The sequence below is a fragment of the Schistocerca cancellata genome, chromosome 10 (genome assembly GCF_023864275.1).
Source record: "Schistocerca cancellata isolate TAMUIC-IGC-003103 chromosome 10, iqSchCanc2.1, whole genome shotgun sequence".
NCBI lineage: Eukaryota > Metazoa > Arthropoda > Insecta > Orthoptera > Acrididae > Schistocerca > Schistocerca cancellata.
The window spans coordinates 130950444-130967146 of NC_064635.1; the positions used below are offsets into that span (position 1 = coordinate 130950444).

At 38.9% G+C, this 16703-nt stretch overlaps 2 protein-coding genes across 2 annotated transcripts in view; one reads left to right on the top strand and one right to left on the bottom strand.

Annotated features, from left to right (window-relative positions):
* The window catches only part of LOC126106356 (speckle-type POZ protein-like), a 497553-nt gene that overhangs the window by 109549 nt on the left and 371301 nt on the right, over nt 1-16703 (bottom strand). The window lies entirely within an intron of this gene.
* LOC126106358 (serine/threonine-protein phosphatase PP1-beta catalytic subunit) overlaps nt 1-16703 on the top strand; it is a 78242-nt gene that overhangs the window by 22004 nt on the left and 39535 nt on the right. Inside the window, exons 4-5 of the mRNA XM_049912610.1 lie at nt 4207-4383; nt 15388-15539. Coding sequence (XP_049768567.1) covers nt 4207-4383; nt 15388-15539 — 329 coding nt within the window. The remainder of the gene's footprint in view (nt 1-4206; nt 4384-15387; nt 15540-16703) is intronic.

A 16703-nucleotide genomic window follows, 5' to 3' on the forward strand; every position in this document is an offset into this window, starting at 1 on the left:
GACTACATTCCATTATCCTCGTTTGGCTTTTGTTGATGTTCATCTTATATCCTCCTTTCAAGACACTGTCGATTCCATTCAGCTGCTCTTCCAAGTCCTTTGGTGTCTCTGACAGAATTACAATGTCATCGGCAAACCTCAAAGTTTTTATTTCTTCTCCATGGATTTTAATTCGTACTCCGAATTTTTCTTTTGTTTCCTTCACTACTTGCTCAATATACAGATTGAATAACATCGGGGAGTGGCTACAACCCTGTCTCACTCCCTTCCCAACCACTGCTTCCCTTTCATGCCCCTCGACTCTTATAACTGGCATCTGGTTTCTTTACAAATTGTAAATAGCCTTTCGCTCCCTGTATTTTACCCCCACCACCTTCAGAATTTGAATGAGTGTATTCCAGTCAACATTGTCAAAAGCATTTCTCTAAGTCTACAAATGCTAGAAATGTAGGTTTGCCTTTCCTTAGTCTTTCTTCTAAAATAAGTCGTAGGGGAAGTATTGCCTCACGTGTTCCAATATTTCTACGGAATCCAAACTGATCTTCCCCGAGGTCGGCTTCTACCAGTTTTTCCATTCGTCTGTAAAGAATTCATTTTAGTATTTTGGAACTATGAATTATTAAACTGATAGTTTGGTAATTTTCACATCTGTCAACACCTGCTTTCTTTGGGATTGGAGTTGTTATATTCTTCTTGAAGTCTGAGGGTATTTCGCCTGTCTCATACATGTTGCTCACTAGATGGTAGAGTTTTGTTAGGCCTGTTTCTCCCAAGGCTGTCATTAATTCTAATGGGATGTTGTCTACTCCCGGGGCCTTGTTTCGACTTAGGTCTTTCAGTGCTCTGTCAAACTCTTCACACAGTATCGTATCTCCCATTTCATCTTCATCTACATCCTCTTCCATTTCCACAATATTGTCCTAAAGTACATCGCCCTTGTATAGACCCTCTATATACTCCTTCCACCTTTCTGCTTTCCCTTCTTTGCTTAGAACTGGGTTTCCATCTGAGCTCTTGATATTCATACAAGTGGTTCTCTTATCTCCAAAGGTCTCTTTAATTTTCCTGTAGCAGTATCTATCTTACCCCTAGTGATATATGCCTCTATATCCTTATATTTGCCCTCTAGCCATCCCTGCTTAGCCATTTTGCACTTCCTGTCGATCTCATTTTTGAGACATTTGTATTCCTTTTTGCCTGCTTCAGTCACTGCATTTTTATATTTTCTCCTTTCATCAGTTAAATTCAATATTTCTTCTGTTACCCAAGGATTTCTATTTGCCGTCGTCTTTTTACCTACTGGATCCTCTGATGCCTTCACTATTTCATCCCTCAAAGCTACCCATTCTTCTTCTACTGTATTTCTTTCCCCCATTCCTGTCAATTGTTCCCTATATGCTCTCCCTGAAACTCTGTACAACCTCTGGTTCTTTCAGTTTATCCAGGTCCCATCTCCTTAAATTCCCACCGTTTTGCAGTTTCTTCTGTTTTAATCTACAGTTCATAACCAATAGATTGTGGTCAGAGTCCACATCTGCCCCTGGAAATGTCTTACAATTTAAAACCTGGTCCCTAAATCTCTGTCTTACCATTATATAATCTATCTGAAACCTGTCAGTATCTCCAGGCTTCTTCCATGTATACAACCTTCTTTTATGATTCTTGAACAAAGTGTTGGCTATGATTAAGTTGTGCTCTGTGCAAAATTCTACCAGGCGGCTTCCTCTTTCATTTCTTCCCCCCCAATCCATATTCACCTACTACGTTCCTTCTCTCCCTTTTCCTACTACTGAATTCCAGTCACCCATGACTATTAAATTTTCATCTTCCTTCACTATCTGAATCATTTCTTTTATTTCATCATACATTTCTTCAATTTCTTCGTCATCTGCAGAGCTAGTTGGCATATAAACTTGTACTACTGTAGTAGGCATGGGCTTCGTATCTATCTTGGCCCCAATAGTGTGTTCACTATGCTGTTTGTAGTAGCTTACCCGCACTCCTATTTTTTTATTCATTATTAAACCTACTCCTGCATTACCTCTATTTGATTTTGTATTTATAACCCTGTATTCGCCTGACCAAAAGTCTTGTTCCTTCTGCCACCGAACTTCACCAATTCCCACTATATCTAACTTGAACCTATCCATTTCCCTTTTTAAATTTTCTAACGTACCTGCCCGATTAAGGGATCTGACATTCCACGCTCCGATCCATAGAACGCCAATTTTCTTTCTCCTGATAACGATGTCCTCCTGACTAGTCCCCGCCCGGAGATCCAAATGGGGGACTATTTTACCTCCGGAATATTTTACCCAAGAGGACACCATCATCATTTAACCATACAGTAAAGCTGTCACTCTTAAAAGAGCAACACTTAAAAAGGAGCTCAAAAATAAGAGAGACTGATTACTCAAAAGGCAAAAGCAGCAGCTGAAGTTTTAGATGTTGAAATTTCAAGTTTTAGCTAAGGAATTTAAACACTGAATCTTTTACTGTGAAGTTTAACATTTGACATAAATTTTGCACCTTCATAATTGTAAAATTGTCTTAAGGAAAATTATAAGTTTTCTGTGCATTACTATGGTAAAACAATTTGTATTTTAATTGATATGATAAGTATATCTGTAAATAGTCATACCCCATCGTATGGAGAGTTTAATATATTTATTGCATTTGATGAGTGGTATATTACAGGTCATACATGTTAAATTATTCCTGCTGACATAACAGTTTGAGTGAGATAAGTATTACTATATTCAGCTTTCTTTTCAGTTGGCTTTCAGATTCATAAAAAAATGTCTTTGCCGTTGTACCACACATTATTTTTGGGAAGTCCTGATTGTAACTAAAGAGGTAATGAAAAAGTCATGAAAAGATCATGAATTTTATCCTCTGAAAAATCTGTACACACCCTGAGTGGTCTTGTGAATTTTTACTCGTTAGTCTTGCATCACCATGCCATGAATTTTGCCACTGGTTCCCTTTGTGATGGCCCAGAGCTCAGTTAGTCTTCAGTGCTGTCCAACCACATTTAAATTCATTAATTGAAAAGTAAATGGTCTTCAGTGGTGCTGCGGGAACTTCATCCAGTTTTGTTTTGATTTAGGCAGTCCAACCCTTCGAATGAAAAATATTTCCAAACAGCACAAAACATTTTCTTCATTTTTAGTTGCAGTTGACATACTAATTCAGATGGCTGTCAACAGTGAACTGTATACTGTTCTTTTTACAATAGTATTGACCAACTGGGATCATGTTAACAACTTCAACAGTTCCTCTTCTTCCTTTGTTTTTGTTTCCTATTTTTCCAGTATTCCCTCATTTTCTCCCCATGAAGTCTCTTCCTTTCTTCTGTCCATGTTGTTCATGATTTTTTATTTCTTCTACTTTGAAAGCCTTCCAGATTTAGTATTTTATTTTTAAAATGATTTCTTTCTGCTATTTGTGATTCTTTGATGTTTCTTTCTAGAACTTTCCTTACTTCTGTAATCCATGCTATTGTCAGTTTCTTCTTCCAGAAATATAGGAGTATTTGTTTTGTTTGTCTATTTCCACCCATTCGGTAGAGGTGTCCAAAAAAGGTTAATCTTCGTTTGGCCGTACTGTATACTGTACATTGTTGATATTCATTGTGATCCTTGGACTAATCAAGCTTATCAACCATGCATTCCCAGCATTGTTATATGTCATGGTGAAAGAGCCTATATGCTTGATACGTCTCAATTTCTTTTTCATTTCTGTTATGACACTGTTGTTGACCTGTTTGTTTATTTTGAGCAGTTCTATCTCCTTAAAACCTAGTCCACCTCTTATGTTCTATGTTATTGGAAGGGTGTCCTTTTATTACATTTGTATGTCTTTTTCCTTTGTCATATTATCATTTGCAAGGAAAGTACGGGGTAGAATTTCTAGCCAGTACCCTCCTTCAAGAAACAAGATATTTAGTACTACTGATGAACGTAACAAAGTGAAAGTATGCAACTTATCGCTGGCATAGTGCCTACCAATGCACAATCTTGCCTCTTGCTCCCTGATATCTTTCTCTGTCCTCCCCAAGGAAAGAACTTAGGTACTCTTGTGTACTTGTCTTTTCTCTCTCTCTCTCTCTCTCTCTCTCTCTCTCTCTCTCTTTCTCTTTTCTTGATTCTTATACATACAATAATGTAATTTTACAACAGTAATGAATGTTACATTTTGATACAGGTAAACGGCGGTACAACATCAAACTGTGGAAAACATTTACAGACTGCTTCAATTGTTTGCCAATAGCAGCAATCATTGATGAGAAGATTTTCTGTTGTCATGGAGGACTAAGTCCAGATCTTCAAGGCATGGAACAGATTCGCCGTATAATGAGACCCACTGATGTTCCAGACACAGGTAAGAACTCATAATTAATAACTAAAAATTAATAACTTACACTCTGTGGAAGTGTTTTTCTGTAAGGGCCAATCAAAAAGTTTCCGTTTGAGGGTGTTACTGCAGTGTATCTGCGGCATAGCATGACTGCGATGTGAGTACATAAGCACTGACATGAAGGCAAGGCATTAGTGTGGCATGTCCTTCTGAAATGTGGGCAGTAAAGGCAGAAATGGGAACTATGGTGACTTTATTACCAAGTATGACCAAACAGAGCCAATGTGCTGTTATTCTTTTCTTGGCTGCTGTCGTATACAGATGCTGCTAGATATCCATTGGAGAATGAAGTCTGTGTATGGAGCAGTACGCCTGTTAAAAAAATACCATTGCGATTCGAAGGATGCTGCCGGTCGATCTGGGAGGGTAGTTTCATCCAGTTAAAGTGGTAGATACTCAAACACTTGCCAAGTAGTCCTGGTCTCTCTCCCCTGCAATTATCACTTCATTCATCCCTGAAAAAAGGTCTTAAAAAGGTTGGCGATTCCTGTTGGATGAGGATGCGCAACAGGTATTTATGGACTTCTTCGTGCAGCAGGACACAGTGTTTTATCATAGGATCTGCCCGATAGAATTTGAAATGAGACTTATCCAACCAGGCAACATATTTCCAGTTACCAACAGTCCAGTGTCATTGTTGACGGGCCCAGGCGAGGTGTAAAGCCTTGTGTCATGCAGTCATCAAGGGTACACAAGAGGGCCTCTGGCTTTGAAAGCCCATATCGATGATCTTTCGTTGAATGGTTTGCATGCCGACACTTGTTGATGACCTAGCATTGAAATCCGCAGCAATTTGCGGAAGGGTTGCACTTCTGTCACGTTGAACTATTCTCTTCAGTCGTTGATCATCTTGCAGAATTCTAAACCGTGATCCAGATCATCCTCTAGTAGTCCATGAAGTAATCTTGGCTGATACACATGCAAACCTAAATATTGCACTAGATGATCAGAGGATGTGTGGAAAATGTCAAACTCAACACAGGCTCTCCTTTAGGGTTTCAATGGGCATTGGGTGAAATCTTGCACAACTATAACCATCATTTGCATTGATGGTATCTCTCACTGGTTGACCACTCTGACGCATTAAGATAGACCCAATTCAATTGATTGTGAATTGATAGCATAGCTGTATAGAACTGTTCTGTCCATTTATGTCCGGATGTCACTTAAATTACCAGCCATAATTATCAGAGTATCTGGTAGAAATAGAAATATGTTCTTAGAACAGATAAAAATACAGTATACCTACTCGAAGTACAAAACTTACACGCCCCCATGTGTGTATGAATTATGTTACTACATTGTTCTTAAATTTTAATACTTCAGCCTTTCCAGGATCCTTGTCGAAGTGATCCATGGATGGATAACAATACGGCTGCAACAACAACATTGTCTGAAGCTTAGCAAGGTTTCTTATCTGGTTTATGGGCCTATTGACCACTCAATTCCATGATAAATTGTTACATTTACTCCTTCCATTCTGCTTGTTCTAGCTCCTTGTGAGATGAGAAATTGTTTTGTTGTTCAGTGTTATTCCTTACAGACTAGAGCCCCACTTCCAGGCAGTACAGTTGCATCTCGTATATTCTGAAAATGATCTATGTTTTATGTCTGTATTTGCGTGGCTTTTTCTGTCAATAGTTCAGCATATAAGGAGTAGTCAAATGAAAACTGAACACCTGCTGCAACAGGCCTATGGAATTGTTCCATTCGATAAGTAGTCACCCCGTGCTTTAAGAAATTTAACCCACTGGAAGATGGTGCAATCCATTCCTGTTTCACAGAACATGGTCAGTTGCTGACCACACCCACTCTTGCATGTCCTCATCTGACAAACTGAGATCCATGCATGCGTTTTTTCAGGTTGTCAAAGAGATGAAAATCATGTGATGAAAGAACTGTGGGGTGTGGAGGGTGTCAGTGTTTCCCAACCAAATTGCTGAAGAAGTGTAGCATTCACGTGATTGGTAGGGTGAGGTCAGGCATTATCATACAACAAGATGATTTCATCTGGCAGCATTCCTGGGTGTTTTGACTTTATAGTAATTCACAATTTCTGCAAAGAGTCTTCGTGTTGTTGCGCATTGATTGTGGTTCCACGCTTTAGGAACTGGACGAGCAGAAGGCCCCTGCAGTAGGAGGAGGTCATCATGACTTTACAGAAACTTATGTGAAGAGCTTTGGGTTTCTTTGGAGGTGGAGATACAGGATGTCTCCACTGTTGGCTTTCCTGTTTGCTCTTGGTCTTCTGGAGTGCTGTCAGATGGAATCATCCAGTTGCGTGATAACCCCTGTACCTGCATTGCCAATCAAATGAAGACTTTGCCTCAGCAGTTTGGTTGGGAAACACTGCAGCAACCTGGATCTTTCACCATCTTTGGTGACCTGAAGAAATAGGTCTTCTGTGTCAGTGGTGTTATTTGTCCGAGTGCAATGATTGTGCCGACAAGAAGGCTGTCTGCAGCCAATTAACTGGTATGAAATATGGCAAAAAGATTGAAAACTGGCATTCCACAATATTGGAACTGAGGATGCGCAACAGGTATTTATGGACTTCTTCGTGCAGCAGGACACAGTGTTTTATCATAGGATCTGCCCGATAGAATTTGAAATGAGACTTATCCAACCAGGCAACATATTTCCAGTTATCAACAGTCCAGTGTCATTGTTGACGGGCCCAGGCGAGGTGTAAAGCTTTGTGTCATGCAGTCATCAAGGGTACACAAGAGGGCCTCTGGCTTTGAAAGCCCATATCGATGATCTTTCGTTGAATGGTTTGCATGCCGACACTTGTTGATGACCTAGCATTGAAATCCGCAGCAATTTGCGGAAGGGTTGCACTTCTGTCACGTTGAACTATTCTCTTCAGTCGTTGATCATCCTGTTCTTGCAGGATCTTTTCCAGCTGCAGCAATGTCAGAGATTTGATGTTTTACCATGTGCCTGATATTCATGGCACACTTGTGAAATGGTCATACAGGAAAATCCCCACTTCATCACTACCTTGGAGATGCTGTGCCCATTGCTTGTGTGCCGACTAAAACACCACATTCAAACTCACGTAAATCTTGATAACCTGCTATTGTAGTAGTAGTAGTAGTAGTAGTAGTAGTAGTAGTAGTAGTAGTAACTGATCTAACGACTGCACCAGACACTTTTTCTCATACATAGGCATTGCTGACTGCAGCACTGTATTCTGGCTCTTTACGTCTCTCTCTATTTGAATATGCATTCCTATACAAGTTTCTTTGGTGCTTCAGTGTATGTTATATCACATTTAGGACTTGCAGAATGTGTAAAGTTGCAGCGCCAATCAAAGAATAATGGTTTGTCAATAGTGTAGCACATTTGAGAAGTAATATGGATGTAACTTACTGTTGCTGGTGTGCCAGTGATTTGTGAAGATTTGTGGAAGGCATAGTGTGTGTGGTGGGAGCATATAGAGTGTTTGGGAATAACGAAGTGTAACCATGTAGTGTGGATCAAATCAGCAGCATGCTTTTCTCTTAAAGACTTGTTAAAACAAAATACAACCAAAACTTCCTGTGTGCCGGACTGAGACACTTACTTGGGACCTTTGCCTTTTGCACGCAGGTCTACCAAGTTAGCTACCGAAGCACCCGTCCTCAGTTTTGCATCTGCCAGTACCAGACAAGGAACTGACTGCTGGATTGGAAAAAAACTATCCTAGTCGGTCATTATGTTATCTCTAGCCAGTTTACAGTAACTCATCCATAAACTAAACTGGATAACAGTCTAAAAGTTAAAGAGGGAAGGACACATATAAAACTCATCAGGTTTCCAATGGAACATTCGAATTTATTGTCTTCTATAATACCTTGCCAAAGGCCACCTTGTTATCAAACATATATGCAGCTAATCGACATCTCTACCTTCTGATATGAGACTTCTGGCCACCTAGTGAAAGTTTGCTCTATAAGTCATTCCCTTTCTCACAAGAGTCAAGAAATAACTATATTGATCACTGAGTGTCACTCGGTCCAGACTTCATACACACAACACTTTTTAAACTTCAGCTACACCCCACAGGGCTCACAGCTCCTTCCTAGTGTTGCAAGAACTATTAGCAGACTCAATGTGGTGTGCTCCTAACCTGCTCTCTGAAATTATTTAATATGCAGATCTTTTGACCAATCTTCTCGAGGGCAGAATATAAGTTCTTAAGTGACCCATTTCGTGGTAAGGCTCATAGCAGTAAGGTACTGCTTTCTGCAGGTACTATCAGCCATGAAAACATGGCCATCCTGTGGAAATTACATGCTTTTGAAAGCAGCAGGATCAGATTGGGCCATCAGCTGGTTTAAAGGAAGACAGGCCAATATCTCCGTGCTGGAGAATGGTTTCTGATCCCCAGAAACTGGAAAACTGGTGCAGTCGTTCACAGCACTGACCAGCAATAGCTGATGGGTTCAGCCAGAAACTGCTATGAAACAAATCTTCATGTTTTTAATCAGACTGGTGAGGCCCTTCACAGTAACGCTATTACTTCATGCCAGTCTGAGCTTTTGGATAAACCCCAAATGCAGTTTGTTGGTTTTCCAGGTGTGTTAGACTATCCAGTGTATAATATCTGGATTGTAGAGTCTTCAAATATGTTAATTTGGCTGCATGTTCAAAAATCTGAAGATGGTTGGTATCATAGTGGAAGCTAGAAAGATCCTGTCTGAATGCATAATCTCTCTTGCTGTTCATAAGAGAATCACATTTGATACATCACTGTAAATTGCAGTTTGGACACATTGATACTGTTCTTCTGTGTGGGCACTTTTTTCTTTCCACATTTACTACACTGAAATCTCAGATTTTTTTTACTTTGTTTCACAATGATAGAGATGTGACTTATTAATTCCAACACAAGAGTGATTTATAATGAAATAGTCTTCCATATTGTATATTTTCCGCATCTTAAAAATTGAATTTGTCATAGCTCTCAATTCATAGAAGTGTGTTTTTGCGTAATAAGTTTCTGCATTCAGAAGATTGCGAAAGGTTGGATTGTGTATGTTGTCAAGTACACTGACAGCTTCACACAACTGTGCTAATGTATGCTAAAATGTTACAAGCATCGTGGTGCTGATGTTTAGTATTAACTTAGCAATGCAGTGTTGTGTATTTGTGCAGTTTGCTTGCAGAGCTGTTAACCTGTCAGATCCAATGTTGGATTCTGGTCACTGAGTACAGTAACACTTAAGTCTTGCAAATGCCTAACAGCTGGTTCTTTAGCAGACAAGTCATAAAATATGGCGCTTGGTACTCGGATTGTTAACTGCCCTACAGAAAATAAATGAAATGACATTTGGCTCATTTTATGTTGCCATTTGGGGTTTAAATATCAGCTTGTTAGCTATGTTATAAAGGCTTATTTATCACATGCTCTTTATGATGTGAGCACATTATGACAGGATACGGTTTTTTGGTGCTAGAATTACTTCACCTGCTTTTCCCAAATGTTCTGGAGTGTGTGAGAACAGACCATGACAAATGTGCCATACAATTTGAAATGGTAGGGTTTAAGTAATCGTGTAATTACTCATAATGGAATATTTATTGCTATAAATGTCAGCTGTTTTCATTGCATACAAGGGCAGGCAAATAAAAAGGAAAGGCCCATGCTTACAATACAAATATGGAGCCTTGATTAATTCTCTATGTAAAATAATTGTACAATTTTCTAGTGTTCCTATTATTGAGTCTAAATATGGCAATGGAATTTTTGATAATGTCACTAGAGAAAAAGTCTGTTGCATTAAGGTGTGGTGATCGTTATGCACATTCAAATGGCCCTCATCGCCCTGTCCACCTACTGAGTAATTTGTTGTCAAAAAACCAACACAGTGTTACAGTCTTTAAAGCCTGGTGGGGAGTAGTTCTGTCTTAATGGAAGTAGAACTATTCATTACCCTGCTGTAGATGTAATGGTGGAATACCAGTATCACACAGCATGTTGAGAGAGGCACCGTAGGTAACATTTACTTGGAAAGAAAATAGGCTCATTGATCCCTTGACATGGAAAGCATGCCCAAATTGTAACCCCAAGTTAAATTTTCAATTATAGCATGGCAGTTTTCTGTGGTGTAGTGTACACTGTTATGCCTGTCAACAGTGCCTGACATCTTAAAATTCACTTCATCAGACCAACAAGTTTTTAGAATTATGCCATCACTTTGCATTTCTCCATTCAAAAGCATCTTGCAGAATTCTAAACCGTGATCCAGATCATCCTCTAGTAGTCCATGAAGTAATCTTGGCTGATACACATGCAAACCTAAATATTGCACTAGATGATCAGAGGATGTGTGGAAAATGTCAAACTCAACACAGGCTCTCCTTTAGGGTTTCAATGGGCATTGGGTGAAATCTTGCACAACTATAACCATCATTTGCATTGATGGTATCTCTCACTGGTTGACCACTCTGACGCATTAAGATAGACCCAATTCAATTGATTGTGAATTGATAGCATAGCTGTATAGAACTGTTCTGTCCATTTATGTCCGGATGTCACTTAAATTACCAGCCATAATTATCAGAGTATCTGGTAGAAATAGAAATATGTTCTTAGAACAGATAAAAATACAGTATACCTACTCGAAGTACAAAACTTACACGCCCCCATGTGTGTATGAATTATGTTACTACATTGTTCTTAAATTTTAATACTTCAGCCTTTCCAGGATCCTTGTCGAAGTGATCCATGGATGGATAACAATACGGCTGCAACAACAACATTGTCTGAAGCTTAGCAAGGTTTCTTATCTGGTTTATGGGCCTATTGACCACTCAATTCCATGATAAATTGTTACATTTACTCCTTCCATTCTGCTTGTTCTAGCTCCTTGTGAGATGAGAAATTGTTTTGTTGTTCAGTGTTATTCCTTACAGACTAGAGCCCCACTTCCAGGCAGTACAGTTGCATCTCGTATATTCTGAAAATGATCTATGTTTTATGTCTGTATTTGCGTGGCTTTTTCTGTCAATAGTTCAGCATATAAGGAGTAGTCAAATGAAAACTGAACACCTGCTGCAACAGGCCTATGGAATTGTTCCATTCGATAAGTAGTCACCCCGTGCTTTAAGAAATTTAACCCACTGGAAGATGGTGCAATCCATTCCTGTTTCACAGAACATGGTCAGTTGCTGACCACACCCACTCTTGCATGTCCTCATCTGACAAACTGAGATCCATGCATGCGTTTTTTCAGGTTGTCAAAGAGATGAAAATCATGTGATGAAAGAACTGTGGGGTGTGGAGGGTGTCAGTGTTTCCCAACCAAATTGCTGAAGAAGTGTAGCATTCACGTGATTGGTAGGGTGAGGTCAGGCATTATCATACAACAAGATGATTTCATCTGGCAGCATTCCTGGGTGTTTTGACTTTATAGTAATTCACAATTTCTGCAAAGAGTCTTCGTGTTGTTGCGCATTGATTGTGGTTCCACGCTTTAGGAACTGGACGAGCAGAAGGCCCCTGCAGTAGGAGGTGGTCATCATGACTTTACAGAAACTTATGTGAAGAGCTTTGGGTTTCTTTGGAGGTGGAGATACAGGATGTCTCCACTGTTGGCTTTCCTGTTTGCTCTTGGTCTTCTGGAGTGCTGTCAGATGGAATCATCCAGTTGCGTGATAACCCCTGTACCTGCATTGCCAATCAAATGAAGACTTTGCCTCAGCAGTTTGGTTGGGAAACACTGCAGCAACCTGGATCTTTCACCATCTTTGGTGACCTGAAGAAATAGGTCTTCTGTGTCAGTGGTGTTATTTGTCCGAGTGCAATGATTGTGCCGACAAGAAGGCTGTCTGCAGCCAATTAACTGGTATGAAATATGGCAAAAAGATTGAAAACTGGCATTCCACAATATTGGAACTGTCATGTGATATCCCACAGATTCCTCAGTGTTTTGTGTGGCATTGTGGCTAACCAGGTAAGGTACAGTAGTTCTGTACTCATGGGGTTCCAAAACTCCTTTCAGAGAACCATAAAATTCATCATACAATGGCTTCTCTGAACTTTCTTTGTTGTTATGATCCAGAAGAAGGCCTACTAAACTAAACTTGTGGCCATTGACGAGATGCGGATTTCCTTTGATAATGCAGAGAGATGATTGCAATCAGTGATGCAGGGTGAAGAAATTGGAGTCTGCCGAGGTGATAACCAGAACAGCTATGGTTACCATTTTTTGGGATGCTAAAGAAATCTTTTTCTTTTATTTTATGGAGCATGAAAGGCCAGCCAGTTCTGAATCATCGTATGGGACATAAAAAGAATGCAGAAGAACCATTCAGAATAAGTGACACAGTTTCTTTGACTACTAGTGGTGTATTTTTGCATGCTGTGCTTAGCCACAACTTGGTTGGAAAACACACAAATTGTTTTTGAACACACTTCCCAGACTTGGTTCAAAGTAATGTCCACCTCTTCACACATGTGAAAAACTGGCTTGGCTCCCAATATTTTGACTCCGATCGAGAACCTTTAGATGCTGTTACAGGCAGGCTGTAAACTCGGGCAGCAGAATTTTACGCTGCAAGATTTTTCAACTCGTTACAGTTGACTGATGATGGTTGTGGGAGAAGTACTATGAAGGCAATAGGATTTTTCTGATAAATTTGCTTTAACTATTGCAGTGTTATTTATAGCCTTATTGAGGTTCATTCTGGATGGCCCTATATAATGGTACATAGGTACATCTTTTGCCGCAGTATTATTTCAGATTTATTTTCAATTGATTGATATTAAGGATACTGGGTACTTATAAATGGTGGAAAAATTGAATTTTTTGTGACTTCATTAAATTCTATTGTCTTTCCTGATTACATTGATATATACATTATAGGGTTTCAAATGAAAAATGACCTATATATACTGAAGTTACAGTAATGTATGCCACCATGCCACCTTTATTTCTATTACAGAAACCAGTATTATTTCTAAAAGAATGTGAACTTTGTTTGCAGTGATTTTATGAATGATACATTATATATGTTGGTAACAGTGCAGGTTTCTAGTGTCTGTAAATGATTATCTTTGCTAGTATTTACTTTTGTTTTGCTGAAGTAGTTTGTTCATGTGTTACTGAATGTTTGTTGCCCAAGTGGTACATATATTTGTGGAGGTACATATCCTTTAGTGAGCAATAAATACGAACTATGCCATGCATCAAGAAATTCAATAAAAGGAAATTCCGTGGTAACGAGTTCACAAACAAAGCAAGCCACACTGTTGAAAGTAACCTATGTATCAGTTCTTCAGGCAAGAAACTGCCACATGGCATGCCTCCTGGTGATTCAAATTTTTGCATTAACAGTGACACTGTTTGTAGTGGATTTGTTGTTGTTGTGGGTATCTTATCTTCTTTGATAAAGGAAGTGGCAAAATGTAAACAATGTGATGGTGTAGGCTGCTGGAAATAACTGAACAACAAAGTTGCAGGAAGGGTTTAGCATCAAAATTAGTTGTTCTGTGTGGATCCTGCAATAAATCTACCTCGAAAATGACTTCGAACATTGTGCATAATTCATTATTTGAATTTACTGTATGCAATGCATGCAATAGGAAAAGGGAAAAATGCTGCTCAAACGTTTTGTGGTTTGATGGACCCTCCTCCTCCTCCCAGTAGATTCAGCAAGTACGTAAAAATACTTCTAGGTGCCTTGACAGTTGTGTGTAAAGCATCTATGGCAATGAGAAAAACTGTATGGCCCACCAATTTTCATAAGTTGTCCATAGATGGCCACCCTGTTCACGGACTTTGCCCCCAAAGGAGCAGATCTAAACAAAAGAAAGTATTTTCTTCCTAAGTCTGTTATGAGTGAAATAAAACCAATTTTTAGAGACCTGAGTGACCCTGTTTTGCTTAGTAAATGTCTTCAGGGGGGCTCTCGGAATAAAAATGAAAGTTTCAGCCATTGCGCATGGGAAAGATTACCCAATAATGTTTTTGTAGGACTAAATACTTTAAAAGTTGGTATACTAGCTGCAGTGATATGTTTCAGTGATGTAGTGATAGGAAGGTTTCGAAGTCCTGAGAAATTTAGGAACAAAATGTGGCTCTAATATGGAAGATCAGTTGCTTGCATGTGACAGACAACAGGCGCATGAAGCTGAAAGATTCGCTCTTCAAGTTAACAAAGAAACAAGAAGTGCTAAAAGGACTGCCAAGAGGAAGCATGAAGATGAAGACAGTGCTGCAGGATGAAGTTTCAGGAATGTTCTGAGGCACAGTTTAATTGGCCTCATACCTTTGTTCGCAATTTCCTGCAAGTTGTATTTTTCAGAATTCAGATACAAATATTTCCTAATTTGCTCTAAGTTTTTCTGCAACTTGCAATAGTCCATACTTACATAGTTGACCTAAGCTTTATTGCAGAATCAACTAAATTATAGAAAAAAATAACATTTTTTATTAGGAAAAAATTATAAAATTAAAGTGTAAGATGTGATATTTTTTATCCTTGTAATGCACGTAATATATGGAATTAAATAGGTCTAGTGCATCAGCCATCATGTCATGCGTATCTGGTAAAAATTTGGTCTCCTTCAGATGTATAACATTGGTTTAAATGGTACCTCAATTTGAAGCAGCATTCTGGAAAAAAATTGCTTCAATTTCTTTGTAATTTTTTTAATAACCCTAAGCAGGTTCAAAAATATTCAAAATACTTCTAATTTGTTTAGAAAGTGTGCTGCATTACCTGATACCAACAAAAAGAATATGTAAAACATACACATTATAAACAGTGCCTGAAAGAAATAGGTGTTGATTTTTTTTACACAGTATTTGAGCCGCGAAAGTACCCTGTATCCTTAATTAAAAAAGGTTTGTAAACTACTAGACTTAACTCAGCTATTACTGAGTGGCATATGACATGCTTTGCTGACTTATCTTTGGGCAATGAAGAACTGATTCTTTAATTTCCATTGTAAGCAACTGATGTTTCTTCTTGCAGGTCTTCTCTGTGATCTTCTGTGGTCTGATCCCGACAAAGATGTCCAAGGATGGGGAGAAAACGATAGAGGAGTGTCATTCACATTTGGTGCAGATGTTGTGAGCAAGTTCCTGAACAGACACGATCTCGACCTCATCTGCCGTGCACATCAGGTAAGATGTTTGCTTGTACACTGACAGTAGAGGTGTGTCCCCAAAGTAAGGACTGTGTCTGGTGATCACCTAACACTTGGGCAGTTCTGGTGATTCTATTAGCGTGCAGCATGTAACCAAAGTTGCTCTTAAAATATTATTTTTTGTGCAACAGAGTTAAAATGACTGGAATCATTAGTGGTGACTAATAGTTCAGATTTTATGCAAAATTAATGTGCAACATATTTGTATAAAGAAAAAAGTGAAACGTTACATGATAATTTAAAATACTATCTTAATAAGCATGTAACCCTTACTGACGCACTGCCTACAATTATGTACATTACTTTTTTTTATCCTACATGCAACAGAAACATTTTTCTTCATTCGAAACCTGATTTACATGTATGTGAATGTTCAATCTGTTCACGGTGCACAAGTGCTGCCACCTGTTGTGCGTCACTATAAAAGGGAATGAAGCAGTGTGGAGCAGCTTGTGACTGTTGGAATACATGATAGTGGTTGCTAGTCATAGTCTGCTGAATAATTTGATGTTATTGTTATTTTGCATGGTAATTATTGAATGTTCAGTGAATTTATTACGACAGTGAATATTTAAAAATTATTTTAGCCCATAAAAAGAAGCCTCATGTACAAAGTATATTTAGTAAACAGGTGCATATATTTGTATAAATCATGCTTCTAAAATCATTAAAAATCATCTAAGAGCATGGGGGCATAAAGATTTTTCCTTCCTGCAGAAAAAAATTCGGGTCTGAAAGGGTTAAATGTACCAAACACAAAATTATGTGTGAGAGTGGGTGGACAAATATACGGAAACACTGTGAGAAACCTGAATGCAAATGACAGCCAAGCTCTTGGGTGGCACTGTTGTAGTTGACCATGAACAGCACCTGTGGAATGCCTTCAGTATGTTGCGATTGTCAGAACTGTGTTCTGTGTATTTTTTTGTTTCATTATGTTCGAGCTAAGGGAATTCAAACACAGACAAATTGTTGGTTCTTTTATGGTGGGTGCTTCCGTAACCGAGGTAATGGAAGTGTTTAGTGTTTCAAGAGACACAGGGGTAGGGGGAAAACATCATCTACTAATTCGCAATAAGGATGGAAGTGCGTGTCAAGTGATCATGACAGATGTTCATTGAAGAGAGTTGTGACAAAAAGT